This window comes from Cucumis sativus, chromosome 3 (genome assembly GCF_000004075.3).
Source record: "Cucumis sativus cultivar 9930 chromosome 3, Cucumber_9930_V3, whole genome shotgun sequence".
In the NCBI taxonomy this organism is placed as follows: domain Eukaryota; kingdom Viridiplantae; phylum Streptophyta; class Magnoliopsida; order Cucurbitales; family Cucurbitaceae; genus Cucumis; species Cucumis sativus.
In genome coordinates, this window is record NC_026657.2 from 6,777,828 (window position 1) to 6,797,481 (window position 19,654).

Here is a 19,654-nt window from a genome sequence, read left to right on the forward strand (position 1 = left end):
CTTCATGATTGTTATATTTTCTTTAACTTTAATATTGAAACGTGATTGAACTAAAAAAGTTGTAATTTATAAATATTAGTGTCAAAATCTTAAAATACAGTGTACGTTTAATGGTATTTTAACACACCAATCTTTAAAACCAGTTAAACTTGAAAATTCTCAATCCATCAAAAAAGATTTTTTTTGAAAAAAAGTTAAAAATATTTTCAATTTGTTAGGAAAAAAAATAACCTTACGAAAATATGTTACTGGCTATATAATAATCCAAATACTCAATTATTCACCTCACCATAACATAGTATATATCTTACAATACTTAAATGGAAAAAATAATTGAATTGTAAGATACCCTAATCTGATATTTAATTAGATTACAAATACATGTTTGACCTACTCAAATATATATATATATAATAAGTGAAGTGAAAATAAAAAAATCAAAACTTGTAGGCATAAGAAATTGACCATTCAATTAACAACAAAATTATTTTAATCAAACACTCAACTTCATTGTTTCTTGACTTCGATTTTTAATTGGGTACTACAGAAGAAAAAAAGAGTATATATTATTTGTGTAAAATAAATTTTAAATAGGACTATTTTTAAAAGATAATTTAAAGTGTGATTCATTGTTATGTTTGGTGTGACTTGCTCTCACCCGAAACTATTGGGTTGAATTTGGGCTTTTTCAAATGTTTTACAACATCTTTTGGGCTTTTGGCCCTTTTCCACTGTTTTCATAAAATTGGTTTTCTAAAAGATAGTTGCAAATTTAGCAATTAAATTCAAATTAATTAAGTATATAACACAATTTTAAAAAATGTACAAATATAACAAAATTTGTCAAATTCTATCAACGATATAAGTTTATCACTGATAGATCATGTTGCAAATATTGGTCTATCACTAATATACCATATAAAGTCTATCAGTGATAGTTTTGCTATATTTGTAATTTTTTAAAAATGTTATTATATTCTTAATTATTATTGCTAAAATAGTCGTCCACTCCAATTTTACTTTTTTTATTATGTTTGAAACTTTTTTTTCTCTTAAATTGTTGTGTTTTCGTTTATTTGAGAGCAACTTTTAAATTGTCTAACTATACTCTACTAGAAGTTTTTATTAATTGAAAAGAGAGACATTATCACAAGGCAAAGAAAAAGGATATTTTAGGCCAAAATAAACGTAACTTAAGTAGCATAAAGTCTGTACCTCCACCACATATTGTAATCTTAAAAGAAAGAAAAAAATTCCATTTACCTTCAAGTTAAATTTTTGTTCTTTTTCTACAATGAAGGGAGAAGTCAGCCTCAAATCATACTTCAAGAAGGGTATATGACTCAACTCTTAAGCCAAATTGATTGAGAAAAAAGCTTTGATGGGAGAATGTAGGGGAACTTCCGATAGTTTTCAATTTTGAGTTTGATATGTCATTGGATTTTCTATTCTTACATTTAAAAGATTATGATATCTTGTAAAATTCACAAACCTAATAGACTCAAAACCATTTAGTATTTTAATGCCTAATAGATTTAGAAAGTTTTTTTTAAAAAACAAGGTTATATTTGACAATTTTTTAAAGTTAAACATCCATCAGACTTATTTTTAGGACAAAAAAAAAAAAAGTAAAAGGGCCCATTAGGGAAAAACATAAAAGTCTAGGGATTGCTAATAAATAATTTAAGCAAAAAATAAATTAATTAAAATTAAGAAAGAGGCATTTATGTGGTTTATAAAGTAAGTCGTAGACTAGACTAGTTTCCAAAGAATGACTTAGTTGTCCTGTTTGGGTGAGAATGATTGCAAATTCTTTGTCCCAATTATTGGTTATTTATTGAAGCATTATGCCCTCAATGACTTCCCTTTTCCTCCATAAATAAAGTCCTCATGACAACTCCTTCTGGCTGCCAAAATTTTAAAACCTCCCCTACACATTCTCATCCAACCTTCATCTTATATACTTTTATAATATCAAGGACAAGGCAACTATGCTGAAGATAGTATAATATTATCCTATTTGTACTTAAATTTTCGTAATTTTGTTTTTAATTTCACTCAAAAATGTTACTTATGTACTCATGATATTCTTTCACTTATACAGTCAGTAAGAAAACTTTAATTGCACTTTAAAAATCATCATATATATACATAAAAGTACCTGGTGAGTAAATATGCTTTAGTCAAGTGAGTAATTCCAAATTTGACCTTGTACGCGTGTTCGAGCTGTAAGAAGGTTCACATAAGAAGAGAATGTATTAATTTGTTTCAACAACTCAACCTTTATCTAAAGGTCATTCTAATTCAAAACTATACAATTCTAGACTTACACAACTTTTCCACAAGAAACGTCCTTTCTTAAACCATATCTAACTATCACTTCACCAAAACATTATACATAAATCCTTAAACCACCTTTGCCATCATCGTAACACAACCCACAGTTTATAAAAGAAAAGTTTTTTTTGGAGAGAACTGTTACAATAGTGAAAAGAACATATCAAGATAAAAGTAACCAAACAAATAAACGACCAAAAACACAAAAACATTCAGATGAACTGAATGGTTTTTGAGGTATGGATGAGTTAAACATTATCATTTTCTACCGGTTAAATCCAAGACAAATTGATAGCAAACCAAGAGAGATGTAAGCCCCAAAAAGGCAACGCCTTCTCCCTTTACGCCATGAAACCTAATCAAATCCTTTTGGGGAGGGATTGTGGATGAAAGTTGAGGGGATGGGTTTTCAAGTGGCAATTTTTAATTGCATGTAATCTCCAGCACACAAGTTTGACTTTTGTTTCAGATAAAATTGGTGTTTGCCACTCTGAGGTTTCAGATTGGTTGTTTTTGTTCTCAAATCTTACCTCAAAGCAAAAATAGGATAAGTTATGTGAATTTATCACAACCAAAGCAACCTAATACAAATAAAAACAAGCCTAATTTCTCTCTCTCTATCTCTCTCTCTATCTCTCTCTCAAGAGCTGACAATTGGAGCGTGGAATATTGGAGAGAAGAAGAGGCACGGCCCTTGTGAAAATGAAAGATATACAATTACACTACACTTCAACTATTGACATCAAGCTCTATTCGTCATTCAATATCGGACAACCTAGCTAAGCTTTTTAATGAGCCATGAGACTATGAGAGACATGGAGAGAAATGTTTTTTGTCTTGTTTATACTTATTGGATTTTTGTGCTGCTCACTCGCCAAAACTTGATACAAGCCTAGGTTGAAGTTTAGGCAAAATAATCCAAGGCTATGAATTCTTGGAATCTATCCCCACCCCCACAATATTGAGCAAAAATGAGTGAAGATTAAGAATTTTAGAGCCACACTATACAGTCGCACAGATAGGCGAGAAACCTTGGTGTAGTAGCAAGGACCAAGGAATGGATTGAAGCACTTTGTGAGGGCTTACTGTTTCTTCCAAGCCAACCTTTGTATTAGAGTTAGAATTGATAATTATTATACGAGGGACAGTTGAAAAAGATTGGAGGGGCAATTGAAGGAGAGTGTTGGAGAAATCTTATGGTATATTTTTTAGTCGTCATATAGATGATGTAGTCATTTTAAGAGTAGATGGAACTGTGTTATGCTCACTTTGATACAATTGCAAGATATTTTATTTTAACAGACTATAATGTAATTCATCTGTGAAATAAACTAATCTAAATATGTTTCTATTAAACTTAAATATTAACTAATCCAATTCTAACCATAACAGAGTAAAAATTGATATGTACTCTTTTATTTAAAATTAAAGGTTAATATTCACATATACTCACTTGTTGTACTTTTTTTTTAAAAAAATTTAATCTTGATTCAATTAAGATATAATCTCTCAAAATTATAGTTAAAATTCATTCTTGGTCCCAAACTTTTATAGAAGTAATAATTTAGTTCCTATTCTTCAACTTTGTCGCAATATAATCCATGAAATTTAGAATAAAACAATAACAAGTTAGTCCATGTACTACCCTTATCGTGAAAATTATTATTAAGATTTCATGAGATTTCTTGCATAGATAGATAAATAAACTAATACGATATTTAACATGTTCATGAAAAAAAAACATACTTTAAAATGAAAAAAAAAATACAAAAAATCAAATTGTTATAAATTTAAATACAAAGACTAAATCATTACATACTAAAGTTTATAGACAAAATTGTTATATTTTTATAAAAGCGCATGAGCTAAATTATTACAAACTAAATATTAGATACTAAAATATTATAGCAAACAAAAATTTAAGGACCAAAAATGTTTTTTAACTTGTAAATATAATCTAATAACATGATTTACAATTTAATAACATGAGAAATGTTTGTTATTCTATCACCAACTTCATCTTCATAATGTCAAAGTGAGTTTAACTCGATAATAATATACTCGACTTTTTATACAGATTAAAGATTTAATTATCTACATTAAAGATCCATAGTGTAATAAAAAAGAACCTTCATCAACCTAACGAAACATGTAAAAGTTGCAGGAAACATGATTAATTCTAAATATATAAAAGTTTAGTATGATTTTGTCTTGTTTCATTTTTATTCATTTAATAAATGAATAAAACTCTCCTTACATATAATTTAGACACAATCACTTTTTTAGTCCACCATTTCACACACATCAGATTCCAATAAGGATGATGTCAATATCTTAAGAATTGGGATTAGTTGCATTGCGTCCATTGATACATACTGAACTATTCCCTAAGTTTTTCTTAATAAATTAAAAACAATCTACATCAAGTTATGGTTTTTATAATGTGGAAATTACAATAATAAATTGTTTTTATCTATAGGAGCTGAGTTGGTATGTAATTGAATTAATAAAAATTCCACATAGCACACAGTTTTCAACTGTATTAGTTCAGGGAAAAAGAATGATTTGATCTATTGAAAGCAACTTCTGCAAAGAGTAGTTGCGTTGCTATTTTCTTCATTTTGTTTTTTTTATTATTATTATTAAATTAACAAAATTAATTTCAAATTTAACATCCTGTATAGTAAAATTTTGAACTTATAAGAAAAAAGAATTAGAAAAAAAAAATCTAAATCTTAATTTTGTGTTTAATAAGACCCTAGAGTTTAAAAGTGTTTTTTAATATTTTGTTGTAAATTTTTAGGTTTTTTTTTTTTTTTTTTTTTTTTTTGTTTGTTTGTTTGTAAATATTTAAAAATAAGTCTCGGTTATATTCATCCTTTGAAATTGACTATCATGCAAAATACAAAATACATTTTGTATATTTTATTCCTAATATATTTTCTTTTTATGTCTAATATATTCGTGTTGTTGGAAGAATGTTAATATAATAGAAGCTTATCAAGAATTTGTTTGAATTAACTAGGATAAATGTGTGTGTTTTTTTATTAAAAAAAGTGAATTTTATAAAATGGATAAGGCAGATATGTACAGCGAAAATCAAATCATTTTTACTCTAATTACATCTCATCCTATTAGAAATTATATTAAAAATTAACATGTATTTAACTAATTAAATTAAATTAGAGTTCTAAGAAACCATACCTTTAAAGCGCCTGCACCACACCAATCTCCACTCGAACACGATTCAGATTACCACTATTGTTGACCTGTTATTCTTCGGATTTAGAACTGAGTTGTAAGACTTGATGAGTGAAGGATTTGAGAGAATATTTCAAAAGCCATTTTGAATTATTCATGAACACGTCTATTTTTTCCAAAGTGACCTATTTTCAAAATTAAACACAACGAGAGTTAAACAAACTCACTCTTAACATAAAATTAAATTTCATTTGTCTATTAGACACTTTAAACTACATGAATGACATATTAGGCACAAAATCAATAACCATCTCTTACATGTTCAAAACATAGATAATTTAGTTCCCATTTGATAACAAAATTTTTACTTGGAACTAATAACTAGTGATTCCACTTTTACCTACATGTATTTAAACTTTATTAAGTAACCATTTTGTATTTTATTTTTATTTTTGAAAATTAAGTCTACTTCATTTTCATATTTTATAATCGTTTACATCTTTCTTAAATACAATAGTTGAATTCTCAAACAAGTTACATTAACAACTTTTTAAAAAGGGTTGTTTTTAGTTTTCAAAATTTAGCTTGGTTTTTTGAACCATTAGTAAAACGTAAATAACAAATAACGAAAGTTAGAGTTTAAAAAGGTGTTTATGAAAAGGAGAAAAGAAAAAAACAAAATGGTTATAAAACCAAGCCTAAAAAACTAAAGTCTTATTAGGTAACTATTTTACTTTTGTTTTTATTTTTAAAAATTAAGTTTAATTTCTTTTTCAGATCTTATAATAATTTTCATCTTTTTAAATACAAGATCGACCTTATTTAAATTCCAAAATCTTAAATAATTTTTTCAAATTTACTCTTTAGTTTCTACTATTTGGATTGATCTTTTAAACCTTGGTAGAACAAAAAAGAAATATAGAAGTAAAAATAGTATTTATAATTTTAATTTTTAAAAACAAAATAATTATCAAATTAGACCTTTCATAAAAGAAAAAACTAGAGAAAATATATGGACGAAAATAGTATTTAAACCAAAAAGAATTTTAAAACGTTGTTTTAACCAAAATAAGGGACAACAAAATATCGTAACGTGTATATCGAAAGGTCACGGTGCAAAATGATCCACGTGGCGAGGAGACAGAGGTTGCTTATGAAAAGGAGAAAAAATAAAGAAAAGAAAAGGAGAAAAGAAACACCAGCACTCCCAGTAAATTTATTACCTTACACGACTCGGAAGCTGATAAAGCAAGACGCCGAAACGTGTCCAAATATTACACAAAATGCGTAAATCTTCACCCACTCATAGTTGGCCACGTCACCGGACAACAAAATGATAAACGACGTGTTGAGACGCTATGTTTGACTTGGGATCATGTGGCAACATTCCATTGGCTACCATGTGACAGGTAAGGTGTACTTGTCCTTTGGCAACTGATCTTATTGGTTTCTAATTTCTTATTGTTTTCTTATTCGAAAGAAATGTTTTCAATATTAAAGAATTTGTTTTTAAAAAAAAGCTAAAAGTGGGGTACCATGCTATGGTGACTCGACCTAATCCTCACAATATTCTTTCTTTATTATTTTTTTAAAAATAAACCACGAAGCCCTAGAAACGATTTTTTTCTTTTCTTTTGATTATAAAAAAATATTAAACAGAAAATAATTTCGAGTCTAAGAATCAAGACAATGCTGCACTGAAAATAATACTTTTAAATTGATAATAATTTCCAGTTAAAACAGTATATCATAATATTAATATTAAAATAGGATCAGTGTGATAGAGAAGACATGAATGACATGATTCATGTAGATGATATTAATATTATTATAGAGATATGGACATGACTTACTGATGAAAATTATTTTCCTTTTCCAAAAAAATATCTATAAGAGATACTTTCAAATACCAAAAAATAAAAAAATTATAAAAATTATAAAAAAATAGCTATCAATATAATATGAAATTTTGCTGTATTCTTGAATATTTTTGACATAATTGTCATTTACAATAACTTTTTTAAATATAAATTTTTATAATGAAGTATTAATTTATTTTATTTATTAAACAATTGTTAAGATATATTACCATTCAAAAGTTGATAATTCAATTCTCCACTAATATTTTATACACGCTTTGATTATCTTTAGTTTAAATTGAGAAATCTCTTAATAATGTTTTTGAACGAGTTATTATCATTCTCAAATTTAGAAGGTAAGAAAATACAACCATTTTTAAGTCCAACCAAATTCAAGCTTATGGGTAAATAAGTAATTTTTGCTAAGAACCTTTAGTTTTTTTTTTCTTTTTACAAAAATGTAGTTCCTATTTGTTCCTCAAATATGAAAATATGTTTATTTTATGGATTCGAGAAAGTTTCGTGCTTATGTTTTTATATTTGTAAAATCATATCCAACAATTTAAGTTATCAATTAAGTTTAGTCGAGTTGAGGTGTGCGTAAATTGATTTTTTTTTTTTTGTTAAGCTAAAAAAACACAATTTCATAAAAGAAAAATTAATAACTAATGACAATTTACTTTTACGTCCATTTTATTTTCTAGAATTCTTTTACGGATTTGGCAAAAGAATTCACAAATAGAAAGTGTTAATGTTGCAGCCAAATCATGAATCTATATATAAACAAGATTACGGAATGAAATACCTCTTTATCCTTTGCCCCAAGTTGTCTCACGATATGGTCTGCAGCCTGGTCTCAACTATCAGGTTTCTGAATGAAAAGAAAAATGATCAATAAAATTGATAAAAATATTTATAAAATATAGTAAAATTTTAATATATTTTATAAATATTTTAAATCATTTAATTACATTTGAAAATGCTCAAAATGAAAAAGTTATAATAATATATTTTGAAACAAATTAGAAAAAAGAATTCTAATGTCGACCTAATTACATTCACACCCTAATCAGATCCCATCCTATTACCAAAAATGAAAACAAATTACAAATTCAACCTCACTCAACCGTCAAACAGTTCCCTGTCGAGTCTCTATCTTCTTGTTCTTATCTAAAAATGTAAGACTTTATGAACCCTAAAGAAGAAATTGGTGTATCAACCATGGAAATTGATAATATCAGATGCATATGAATTTCATATCAAAAGATAAGAAGATGGTCTGTTTTACGGTTCATGTAATTTTAAAATTAATGAGAAAAAAAATTAAGTAATTTCAAAAGTATGAAGAAAAAAAATCCGAGAAAGCAAAGCAAATGCCAAAAGAATTATCCGAAAGATAAAGGAAAATAATGAACTTCCCCAACCAAGAAAGAAATTCTCTCTTTCTCTCAAGGACCCCACAAGACTTGGATATATATGAGGCATAAAATAAATGATCAAATATATTAATGTTAGTGTTAGTACAAATCATTCACTCTCGTAACACCTGGTTTAGGAATAAAGCCTTGTGATAACCAAACTGAATCTTAAGCAGCATGCTAAATGAAGATGCTGAATATTCTCCCCCAGCATCCATGGCAGAGGCTTTTGCCATGAGAAAGAAGAGTATGAACAGAAGAAGGTTTAGCGAAGAACAAATCAAATCACTTGAGTCTATTTTCGAATCTGAGTCTAGGCTTGAGCCCAGAAAGAAGTTGCAGCTGGCGGGAGAGCTGGGTTTGCATCCACGCCAGGTTGCAATATGGTTTCAGAACAAGAGAGCTAGATGGAAGTCAAAGCAACTTGAACGAGACTACAGTGTTTTACGAGCTAATTACAATACTCTAGCTTCCCGGTTTGAAGCTCTTAAGAAGGAAAAACAAGCCTTGACTATGCAGGTATGTGTTCTTTATTTCTCTAGGAAAAGACCCGCTGTTTCTTGAATTTTGCTAATCATTGTTGTTTCTTTTATTTGGGCAGTTGCAGAAGCTAAATAATCTGGTACAGCGGTCCATGGAGGAAACTGAGAGCTGCAGGGGAGTTCTCTCCATAGAAACCATTGATGGCAAGTCTGAAATTGACCACAGAACTAAGTACGAGTCTGAAGTAAAACCTTGTTTGTCAGCTGAAGAGAAATCAGAACATGAATTAGAGGTTCTTTCCAACTACGGTAGTGGCGTAAAGGAAGCCTATATTGGATTAGAGGATCCCCAGCTCAGGGAATCTTCTCAAGGTTCCCTGATATCAACACCAAATTGGAGTAATCTAGACTCTGAAGGTCTTTTCAGTCAGTCTAATACCAATGGCCAGTGGTGGGACTTCTGGTCGTGAAAAGTCGAACCACCTAAAGAAACTATAGAGGATTTGTAAACAAATAAAATTCCAACCTTTTAAATAGATCATCCTAGCAATGATTTTGGCTCACAGGACGAGGAAGAGTTAAGAGCACAACGACTTCTATCAAGGACAGCAATGACTGAAATGTGGTGGTTTCAAGCACTGATGCTCCAAATTCACCACAATTTCAGATGGAATTCAGAAGAATTAGGTGAGCAACTCTAGGAAATACCGCCTGCAAAGGGTGTTGGCTTGGAAAACTGAAACAGTATGCTCGTATGCAGACAGGGTGCAGTTTGGAATGTTTTCAGTGTGTGAGAGTTCTTCTTCTTCTGTTTTTTCCCCTTTTTCTGTTTGGTTGGTTGGGGGTAGGGATGGGGGGCGACTATGAAACTCTATATTTAAATGCTCAGTTATGAACTAGAAGTAGTGCTCATTTTTATACAAAATCAATCTCGGGTTTCTCGTGCTTCTTTTGATTACTCATTTAACAAAAGATTCAACACATCCCATTAGAAACCAGAGGAATAATATCAGTAAAATCTAGATTTTGAATGGTCGAATTTGATTTCATGAAGATTATTCCTCGGCTGAAAATAGCTTAAAGATGTCCATCTTTTTTGTTAGTGGTTCTCTCATAGATATTTTAATCATGTAAGATAACCTAAATATCATCTAATGAAACCAATAAAACGTAACTAGTAATAGGAAGTTTAACTCATTTTCGATTCGGGCAACCTAAGAACTAAAAGGATTAAGTAGCTAAAATATAACCAAACACTTTTCGTAAACTAAGGTGGATAACTTTACCCTTCCATCTCATTTTATCTTGTCCACGACTCCCCTCTCCATCACTCTAGATAATTCTACATCTTACGCACTCTTCTCTTGTACACTTAAAAATGGAAATTTTTATGCTACACGAAGCAAGTATGAGAAGACACAAACAACATTAGAGACAGGTCATCAACGGTGAGATTCCATTTTGACTAACCGGCGAAAAACTCTAGGGTTGTGAATGCTAAAAAAGCAAATGATTGATTAGCATAAGGAATATAGGACGTGGAGATATAAAGTTTTGTTTTATATGAACAAAATGCAAAATTGTACTTGGCCATTTTGCCAGTGCACAGTTCATCTATTTTCTTAATTTTCTAACCCTCATATTTAATGGCCTGCCCTACATCGTCACTTCCATCTACATTAACTGTTATTTATGAGCAGACATGATTTGTCCACTGGAAACATTTTTCTTCATTTTAAGCTTATTAGTCCCTTTTCTTCAAATTCGAATTCTCAACTAGTTAAGTTCATGTTAGCCATAGATAAGAGAGTAAACATTACAGAATTACTTGAAAATAATATAATAAATCATGATCTTGAAAAACCAATTGCAGAAGTATGATTTTGAAACAAACTTTCTAAAATCTTAAACATTGAATAAGATTCAATTTTTGTTAACTACATTAATCGCGTGGAAAAGAACTCACGCTTGAAAACAAATGGTATTAAACTATTCCTTTTTTCCCCCCTCCTGATTCCCTCCGATTCTCCCCCATCTCTATCTCTTAACCTCCGTCCCCCCCTTTCCTGTACCACTCTACTTCAATCTATATCAAGCTAGTCATGCCCACTGATAAGTTGTAAAAATGATGTATCATGTAACCAAAAAACAATGACAGCACAACAGAAACTTTGAAGGTGACAAAGGGCAGAAAAACAATTATTAAAGTTCGAAAAAGCAGCAGTCAAGCTTCGTTGCTGCTGCTACAAGCTAAGAACTAACCTAAAAAGAAACAGAGTCAAGTTCATCTAGAAGTTGGTTATACGCATGCTGGGATATCAGGAGGTAAAATCGATACTTGTAGAGTGATAATTTATAAAGTCGCGAGTACTGCTTCTATACAAACTCCGAGATTAATGTAAACAAAGTCAAATTAATCTGATAGCAGGAATTTTTTAATGAACTGTGATCAAGACTTTAGAGCTTTAAAGTACAATTCTATCTGCAACTTTTTTCACTGATTAGTTTTCAACTGCCCAGTTCCATTAACAGCAGCAGCAGTCAATTTATCATAAATAGTTCACTACAATTCACAAGAAAGCATGCGTTCTCTTAATTTCATCAGTTCTAGAACAATTAAAAAAAGAAAAAAGACTCAATTCTTGAAGCAGAAGTTTATGAAGAATTCTACCATTCACAGGCAATCCCCTCAACCGCCTATTCTTTTCTTTCACTTTTTCAGCTTTCGAAAAAAAAAAAAAAAAAAACAGAACGAAAGTAAGTCCAATGCAAGATGAAGCAATTTGAATTCAAAAACAATAAATGGATAGGGTTCTTTCAATGCGGATTTAATGCGATAAGTCAGACATCGCAAGTGGTACAGCAATATTAAGTGCTGTGCTCACTACCTATACTAAAACAAATTCTAATGAGCACAATTTCTAGGGGTGGTCACGGAGAACCACAATGAATGCAGTGTAAATCGCTATAGTAAGATCAATTCTAGGATGAATTAAATGGCACATTATTCAGGGCCAAGATTCCAATCTCCCAATTGTATGAGAAGGATGGCGGCCTAAATCGGTATTTTCTAACACTTAGATCATACTACATTTTGATCAGATTCTAAAGAAAATGCGGAAACGAAAATCAAAGCAACAATAAGAGTTAGACATAAGTTGATCGGTATACGTTATATAAATTTCATGATGTAAAGCTTGAACTGAGATTGAAAATGGTGGAAGAGGAGGATCGAACCTTTTGCATTTAAAACTTCTTTGATTTGGACGTCGGAAAGAGAAGGCGCCGAAGCTCCACGATTTCCCGCTGAATTTGGAATATGTAAGCGCGCCTTTGAACCTAATATACACAATCCCAAGGATACATCCGGAATTCTTTTTTTGAACAAAAAAATATAATAATAAAAACTACTCAATTATTCCACAAATATACCTTTTGCAAATTGAAATTTTGATAAACTATTTACTCAACAAAATTCATTACATTTTCTAAATATTTTATCAAATGTTCTACTTTTTATAATTTTTCTTTCACAAATTTGAGTATAGTTTATTTTTTAAAAAAGTGTAAGCGATAACACCAACACGATGAACATTACGTAATGGTAACTATGTACTCACAAAATGAGTTTAATTTAATAAGTTATACCAACTTCATCTAAAGGTGCAATATTTCATTCATAACAATTGTACTTGTGCTCAATTACTCAATAGTTAATATATATAGTCAAACATTAAAATCGTTTTCAAATATAAACCACTAAAATCACAATTTAATTTTTTTCAGAAATAATTTCACTTTTTCATTGAGAGCATAGAACCATCCGACTAATATAATTATAATTTCAAGAAGCTTCATAATCTTTTAAGCTAAATGTAGGTTGGACAAAAACACTAAAAATTATCTCGTGTCAGATAGTAAACTATGTAATTACACTAATTAGATAGATAGTACTTGTCATACATGTTAAGTTCATCCACATTCTTTACTTAATGAAATATTGGTTGACGATTCATTGAGAGCATGGGTGACTAAAGTTTAAGTAAATATTGTACTAGAGGAAATTGATTTGTTACGCTATTACAAACTTGTCTTTTACTAATATTTGGCTATACATAGCTAACACTTCTTAACGAAAAAGAGAGGGTGGTTTCAATTTACGCTCGAGTGTCTTAAAAGTACAAATAGTAATGCCTATACAATCTATATCTATCGTAATTGGTATTTCATATAAAGACGAAACTGATTGAATAGGACTCTTATCATAAGAGTATTTAAGTCGAACTCTCTGTATTGATATAAAACTAATCTTTTCTAATCAGAAAGGTTTAATTCAAACACTAAAGTATGAATATATGTAATGATTTTGATGTTTAATGAAATTGAGAGGTTGGATTGAAAGTTTAAATCCTTTAGGATGGGACAAAAAAGGGTAATTTAAAGAGGGAGAAGAAAAGAAGGAGCCGTTTGAGTATGGTAGCACCAACTTCAAGTAAAGCGGTGGGTTACAGTGAGAGAGAGAGAGAGATAGAGGAGTGAGTAATGAGCAACCTCTCCTCCATTGAAGCTCCAACTGAAAAACACTACCACCATTACAGCGCCTGCAACCCCATTCCTTCTCCCGCTCTTTACATTCTCATTCCCCTTTTTATTTTGGGCTTTTCCGTTTCCATTTTCGTCCTCGTTGTCGTTCACAACGCCTTCTTCTTCATTTCTCTTCTCTTTCTATCCATCTTCCTCTCTGCTTTTGCCCTCTGGAATAGCCTCAACTTCTCCTCCAAAACCGCCATACTCTCATTTCTTCACTCCCTTCCTGACTCCGACCTCACACTTGCTCAAGAGGGTCAACTCGTTAAGATTTCAGGGGTATTCTTTTCCTTTTTCTTCAATCCCCATTTTTCCTTTTTTTTTCCCCTCTAATTTCTTTACCATTTTCAGTTTCATGGGTTGTATTTGCTCTTTTCAATTGGTATGACTGATGGGTTTGGTTTGCTTCTGCATATTTTTTGTGTTTATTGCTATGAGAGGCTACTAAATTCTGCTTTGAAGTGTATATTGAGAGGACTTCTTCTTATTGTTCGTTTTGTTGACTTGATAATTGTTAATATGCTTTGGTATCCTAACTAGGTTTGCTTATCCCAATGTGAGTTTGCATTTTGAATACGATATGAGGCAGGCTGTTTCTTGTGTTTTTTAATGTGTTATCCCATCTGTGAAATGTATGCTTGTGACATTTTAATATTTTAAGAACCCAAAACTTTGAGTTAGGAATAGTTTTTGAAAGGCTGAAAAGTGTATTGAACTGATTGTAATCACTTTTTTTTTTTAAAAAAAAAATTATAATGTTTGATTAGATATTTAAAAGTCATTTAGCAAGTCTTAGAATACTTACACAATTCTTTGGAGGTGGTTCTTCAATGAAATTGTTCATGGGAGAAGTGTCATATTTTAGAGCATTTTCACGAGAAGTCATCTCGAACTCAATTTTAGTTATTGACCTACTACTTCGTAGGGAGAAAAATTGTTCCGAGTGGTAGTTTCTTGTGTTTGGAAGTACTTGCTATGCGGGCTTCATGTTACCTGTTTAGGATTTTATTCATTTTTGTTTTTAAATACATTCCAGGTATGTTTGAGGATTTATGTTTACTGCTTTTTTATATTCAGTTTGCTTCGTGCGGAACAGTATCCCTGGAATCATCCTATGAAAAAGCTACTGGGTGTGTTTATGCATCAACCTCTTTATATGAATATAGAGGAATGCCTATGATTTTTCAAAAGATAACTCAGCCTTACTGTGGTTGGAGGTTAGTATACAGTGAGGTATGCAAATTCTACTCCGAAGAAACGTATCATTTCTTTGTTTTTATTGTTCTTTTGCACCTATAAAGCAATGGAGATTTTGTTTTTTTCCTGACATTTTAACTTTTTTGCATACCTTTTCTTTCCCTTACTCAGTCGGTCACTTTATGTTGTTTGGAAGCTACTGCATGAAGTGAAAGAAGTGACATTTAGCTCCAATTTTCTTTATGAGTCAAATGTCTCCAGTTGTATTCATTATCTTGACATTCATTCTGTTCATTGACCTTATAGGTCTACAGTTCTTATCTGAAGAATCAAATTTGGGAGGATTAGCACAAGATTTTCAAACTAGTTTGCTACTGTTCTTCCTTTTTCTTTGAGCCATCAAATTCAATATTTATTATTCTAAAGAATACAGAACAAGAATCTTATAAAACATAACTTGTATTGCTAATCCTATACATCAATGATATCCCTTGATATCATTTTTCTTTTTCGACATCTAATGTAGGAATATCTGTCTATTCACATTTGGGAATCTAGACAGATTGCACCTTTTAGTTTTAAACATGGGTGTTATTTTAGATTTTTAATATCGTGTGCTCGTATTTCAACATGGCAGAGGTTTTCCACTGACTTCTACATAACTGATAGAAAAACTGGTATTAGAGCTATGGTAAGGGCCGGCCCCGGTAGTAAACTGGTTCCTCTTATTATTGAGAGTAAGCTTGTTAATACTACAAGACATCGGAAGATTCTGTCTCCTTCCTTGAGAAAATGGCTGAGAGAAAAAAACATTTCTACTGAAGCTCGAATACTTCGACTTGAAGAAGGGTAACTCCGCTTATCGTGATAAGATCTATTTGTTTGACTTTGCTTGGCCATAATTTTAGAAGCTAATTCCATGTAATTTTAGCAGATATGTTCAAGAAGGCAGCTTTGTATCTGTATTCGGAATGTTGCATAGGAATAACGGTCAAATAACTATAGTTCAACCTCCAGATGTAATCTCAACTGGATGTGTATGGCGGAAATTTCTTCTTCCCATTTACATTGATGGACTAGTTCTTGGGGTTTCACAGGCAACTGGCCCTTTGCTCGGTCCAGGATCGTTATATCACCATGAACAGTTTGCTGACATATGAAGCTTAAATAGTATGTTGTAGATGGAAATTTTAGATGAAGGCCAAGTCCATTGGAATTACTAACCTTTTGCTTCTCATGAGTAACTTTAATCTTCTTGTAGTTCATCCATCCCTGCCCCTTCAGTTTCCGGAGTTACATTTACGCATGTCCATAGGATTCTGTTAACTTCAAATTCTACTTGAATGTACATTGAGTAATTTTATGGAAATCAACCATTGGTGCTTTAACCAGCCAAATCTTGCAGATGTTAACCAAAGACATTGCCAACTTGGTGGTGATATTGCTCCGGTAATGAGAATGTGCACTTGGAGGTTGTTTAAATTTCTAGACCTATCTTGTTTACTCTTGGATCGGGCTGGTTAATATAAGCCAGTTCAATTGTTTCACTTGGCGTGATTAAGTCCTATCAGTATAAAAAGTTTCTTCCAAATTGTCTTAAACTCTAAAGCGTACATATGCTGCACCATTAAGTCTAGAAGAAGAGATGGAAATGTTGTTTTTATGCACTAAACTCTACCTAATTTATAAAGCTGAATAAAAATTTTAGATTGTTCATTTAAATGAAATGAAATGTCAATCTATGCATAGCAGAGAATACGCTTTCAAATTTTCACCCTTGCAATGATTGAACTAGAAAAGAAAACAATATCATTTCAACCAGATCAATTTTCGATATCTCTAATCCTTTCCCAATCAGTAACGATGCTTGTCATTCTCATTTGTGTAATTAAAATTAAAACACACCTACTATAATTCCATGAAGAAGGGTTGGCAAGTGGGAAAGGACCAAATTTAGACAATCCAGTATTTCATCTACCTTCAACCTGATATATCTGGTGTGTTAAATCAGCACAGAAACTTGAATATTGTAAAACAAAAGACAGAGTAAAGCAGGATTATGAAACAAGAAACAAATGAAAATTCTCTACTCACAAATTAGCAAGAGTCAAAAGGGCAGAGAAACCTAGATAAGAGTGTGTTCAACAGAATGTGATGAGGAGATGTCTGGCTTATTGCAAAACTCAAGGCATCCATGATTTGAGAATGTCGATCACTGCTTTTTGCCATAGTATTGCAGATAAAATGCAACACCTATAATCAACAAAGGAATCAAAACTTGCAACACTTTTATCAAAGATCCTGAAGATTGAGCCGACGATGTTTTTTCTGTTGCTGCTTCGGTTGCTGCCGATTCTGATTTGGATGCAGGTGGCCGATGATCAGCCGGCTTTGGAATCGTAGACATGTCAATATTGCCAATATAATATTTTTCCATTTCCTCTGTTGCATCTAAACTGTGACTCACAGTCTCAAAGTCTTCAGTTGCATCTTTCTCTGCACAGATTTAAAATTGTTTTTCCAATCATTCATAACTTGATGCAATCATCTTTGTTGGATGTCTTGAAATACAGTGACAAGTAGTCAATTTGGAGAAAACATGTTGACCCAAAAACTTACCAGTAGCTAATAATAAGACTTCATCACCTCCTGGATGATCTTCCAGAAAAGGAGTGACATCATAAACCTATCATGGGAAATGCACAGGGACAAAGCAGTGAAACAGAATGACAATACGAATAAATAAGGAAAATATCTATATAAATTTGGACAGTCAAGTTAGAAAGGTCTGATTATATGCATATCTGGTAGACGAGTACTGATATAACAACAGCAGAAACAATTTCAGAAGCTGTAATTTCATTCCACTCTCTAGTGATATGTTGTCATGGCTTACAATGTATCTTCCATTCCCAAGTTCCATGCTTGAAACTTAGACGTATAAAAGGGAGACCGAGAGACTTGTTGCATTAAACAGGCATCCCGACAATCCATAAAAGCATTTCAATATTCTACATAGAATATGTTAGTCGAAGTTCTGAGATGTACTCTTCAAGTATTACTCTTAGTCTCTGCTCACCTAGACCTTCAGAGATAGACTCTGTGGGTAATAAAAATTAAGAGTTTCGAATCCTACACATACTAAGTAGCTAAACTCAATAATTTGGAAGCCCAAATTTTTCCTCTAGTGCTAAACAACAGCTTTTCTGTGCATTTAGTTTCCATTATACAAAGATCAGTGTCCTGTATCTCAACCTCTACAAGTTTCTTGAGCATCAAATGCCATGCAGTAAAGATGTATTTTACTTAGTTCCTGTACTTTCGAGAAACTGACACTTTAATCAAAGTTAAAAATTCGGTCAAAGTAGTGTTTAAACCGAATACCCAGTCTATCAGTTTGTGAAGATGGGTAGAAGAAACAAAGAAACTTAATCTGCCATACCTCAATCTGGTCTCATATGAGTCTACTGTTCCAATGGGGAAGTACGATTGAGTTGTAAACATATAATTTCACAAAATACCAGAAAAACAAAATATATCAGACCTTTCCAGAGATTATAAGCCAACAATCCGCCTGGTGATTATGTTTAGCCACTTCATCGAAGACGAAAAGCTTAGGATCCGAAGCCATTACTGCAACAATCAAGTGCAAACAAAAATGAAGCTCCAATTCAAAACTGATTGAAAATACAGAAGATGGGTTTCTTACAGATTAAAGTTTGAAAGAAAATGAAGAAAGGAGAAAATCAAATGAGCAAGGTATGTTGTCTTCTATATTTGACTAGAAGCACCACCGGCCAAGCCATTTCTTGCGACTCTTATTTGGCAGGTTACGCTTGAAGACAACTCAGATGAATTTGTTGTTACAAACTATTTCATTTCAGTCCTTGTTTTCCCTCTCTTTTACAAACTCCCCCCCAAATCTTCCTTTATTTTCCCATCCCCACGTGATTCTTCATTTCAACGTTTTTTCTTTTTCTATTACATTTCTTTCCAATTTTTTCATATTTTCAAAAACAAAATTAAGACGTAAATCCATATTTTCATTTTGGTAAATATTTTAATTTTTTTTCATAATATTTCACATTTTAGGTGTTAAATGGTATAATTAAAAAATGATTTAAAGGTAAGAGGGTAGATTGTAAAATACCAAAACATATATTTGGTAGTTAGTATTTAATGAAATAACATATATTTACCAATCTATTTAATTGTCTTTATGCTTAATTATTAGCCCTTCCCCACTCTAATGAAAACCTACATGGTAATAAGTATAATATTTTACCATTATATCAATTTTTATTACGAATTGATAAATGGAAGATTTTACTTAGTTATAGGTCAGTAAGCTAATTAGAATCCAATATTTTCATAAGCTCTCTTTTAATTTTGATGAATATTTTTCTAAAAGTTAAAAAGAACTAAAAATTACTGTCTCTTGAAAGCTTATTTTTAATTTAATTAATGGATTGATCTATAAAAAGACAGTAGACGTGTGTAGTGTATATATATATATATATATATATATATATATGTATGTATGTATGCTATGTATCACATGGTTTGTTTATTT

At 31.1% G+C, this 19,654-nt stretch overlaps 3 protein-coding genes and 1 long non-coding RNA gene across 4 annotated transcripts; 2 read left to right on the top strand and 2 right to left on the bottom strand.

Annotated features, from left to right (window-relative positions):
- Positions 1–1,990: 1,990 nt before the first annotated feature.
- On the bottom strand, positions 1,991–12,758 carry LOC105434807. Its single transcript, XR_968869.2, has 4 exons — positions 12,535–12,758; positions 8,203–8,268; positions 5,542–5,723; positions 1,991–2,226 (listed from the first exon to the last, which is right to left on the bottom strand). It is a non-coding gene; the product is annotated as an uncharacterized LOC105434807 (long non-coding RNA).
- Positions 8,898–10,245, top strand: LOC101204509 (homeobox-leucine zipper protein ATHB-12). Its single transcript, XM_004133744.3, has 2 exons — positions 8,898–9,334; positions 9,417–10,245. The coding sequence occupies exons 1-2, from the start codon at positions 8,993–8,995 to the stop codon at positions 9,765–9,767; spliced, it is 693 nt and encodes a 230-aa protein (XP_004133792.1). The 5' UTR covers positions 8,898–8,992; the 3' UTR covers positions 9,768–10,245.
- A 986-nt stretch (positions 12,759–13,744) lies between the features above and the next one.
- Positions 13,745–16,625, top strand: LOC101204754 (uncharacterized membrane protein At1g16860). Its single transcript, XM_004133745.3, has 4 exons — positions 13,745–14,163; positions 14,962–15,117; positions 15,719–15,930; positions 16,016–16,625. The coding sequence occupies exons 1-4, from the start codon at positions 13,840–13,842 to the stop codon at positions 16,239–16,241; spliced, it is 918 nt and encodes a 305-aa protein (XP_004133793.1). The 5' UTR covers positions 13,745–13,839; the 3' UTR covers positions 16,242–16,625.
- A 344-nt stretch (positions 16,626–16,969) lies between these two features.
- LOC101205000 (cytochrome b5) lies at positions 16,970–18,943 on the bottom strand. The gene is made up of 4 exons (XM_004133746.3): positions 18,791–18,943; positions 18,626–18,714; positions 17,701–17,767; positions 16,970–17,577 (listed from the first exon to the last, which is right to left on the bottom strand). The coding sequence occupies exons 2-4, from the start codon at positions 18,710–18,712 to the stop codon at positions 17,294–17,296; spliced, it is 438 nt and encodes a 145-aa protein (XP_004133794.1). The 5' UTR covers positions 18,713–18,714; positions 18,791–18,943; the 3' UTR covers positions 16,970–17,293.
- Positions 18,944–19,654: the final 711 nt, after the last annotated feature.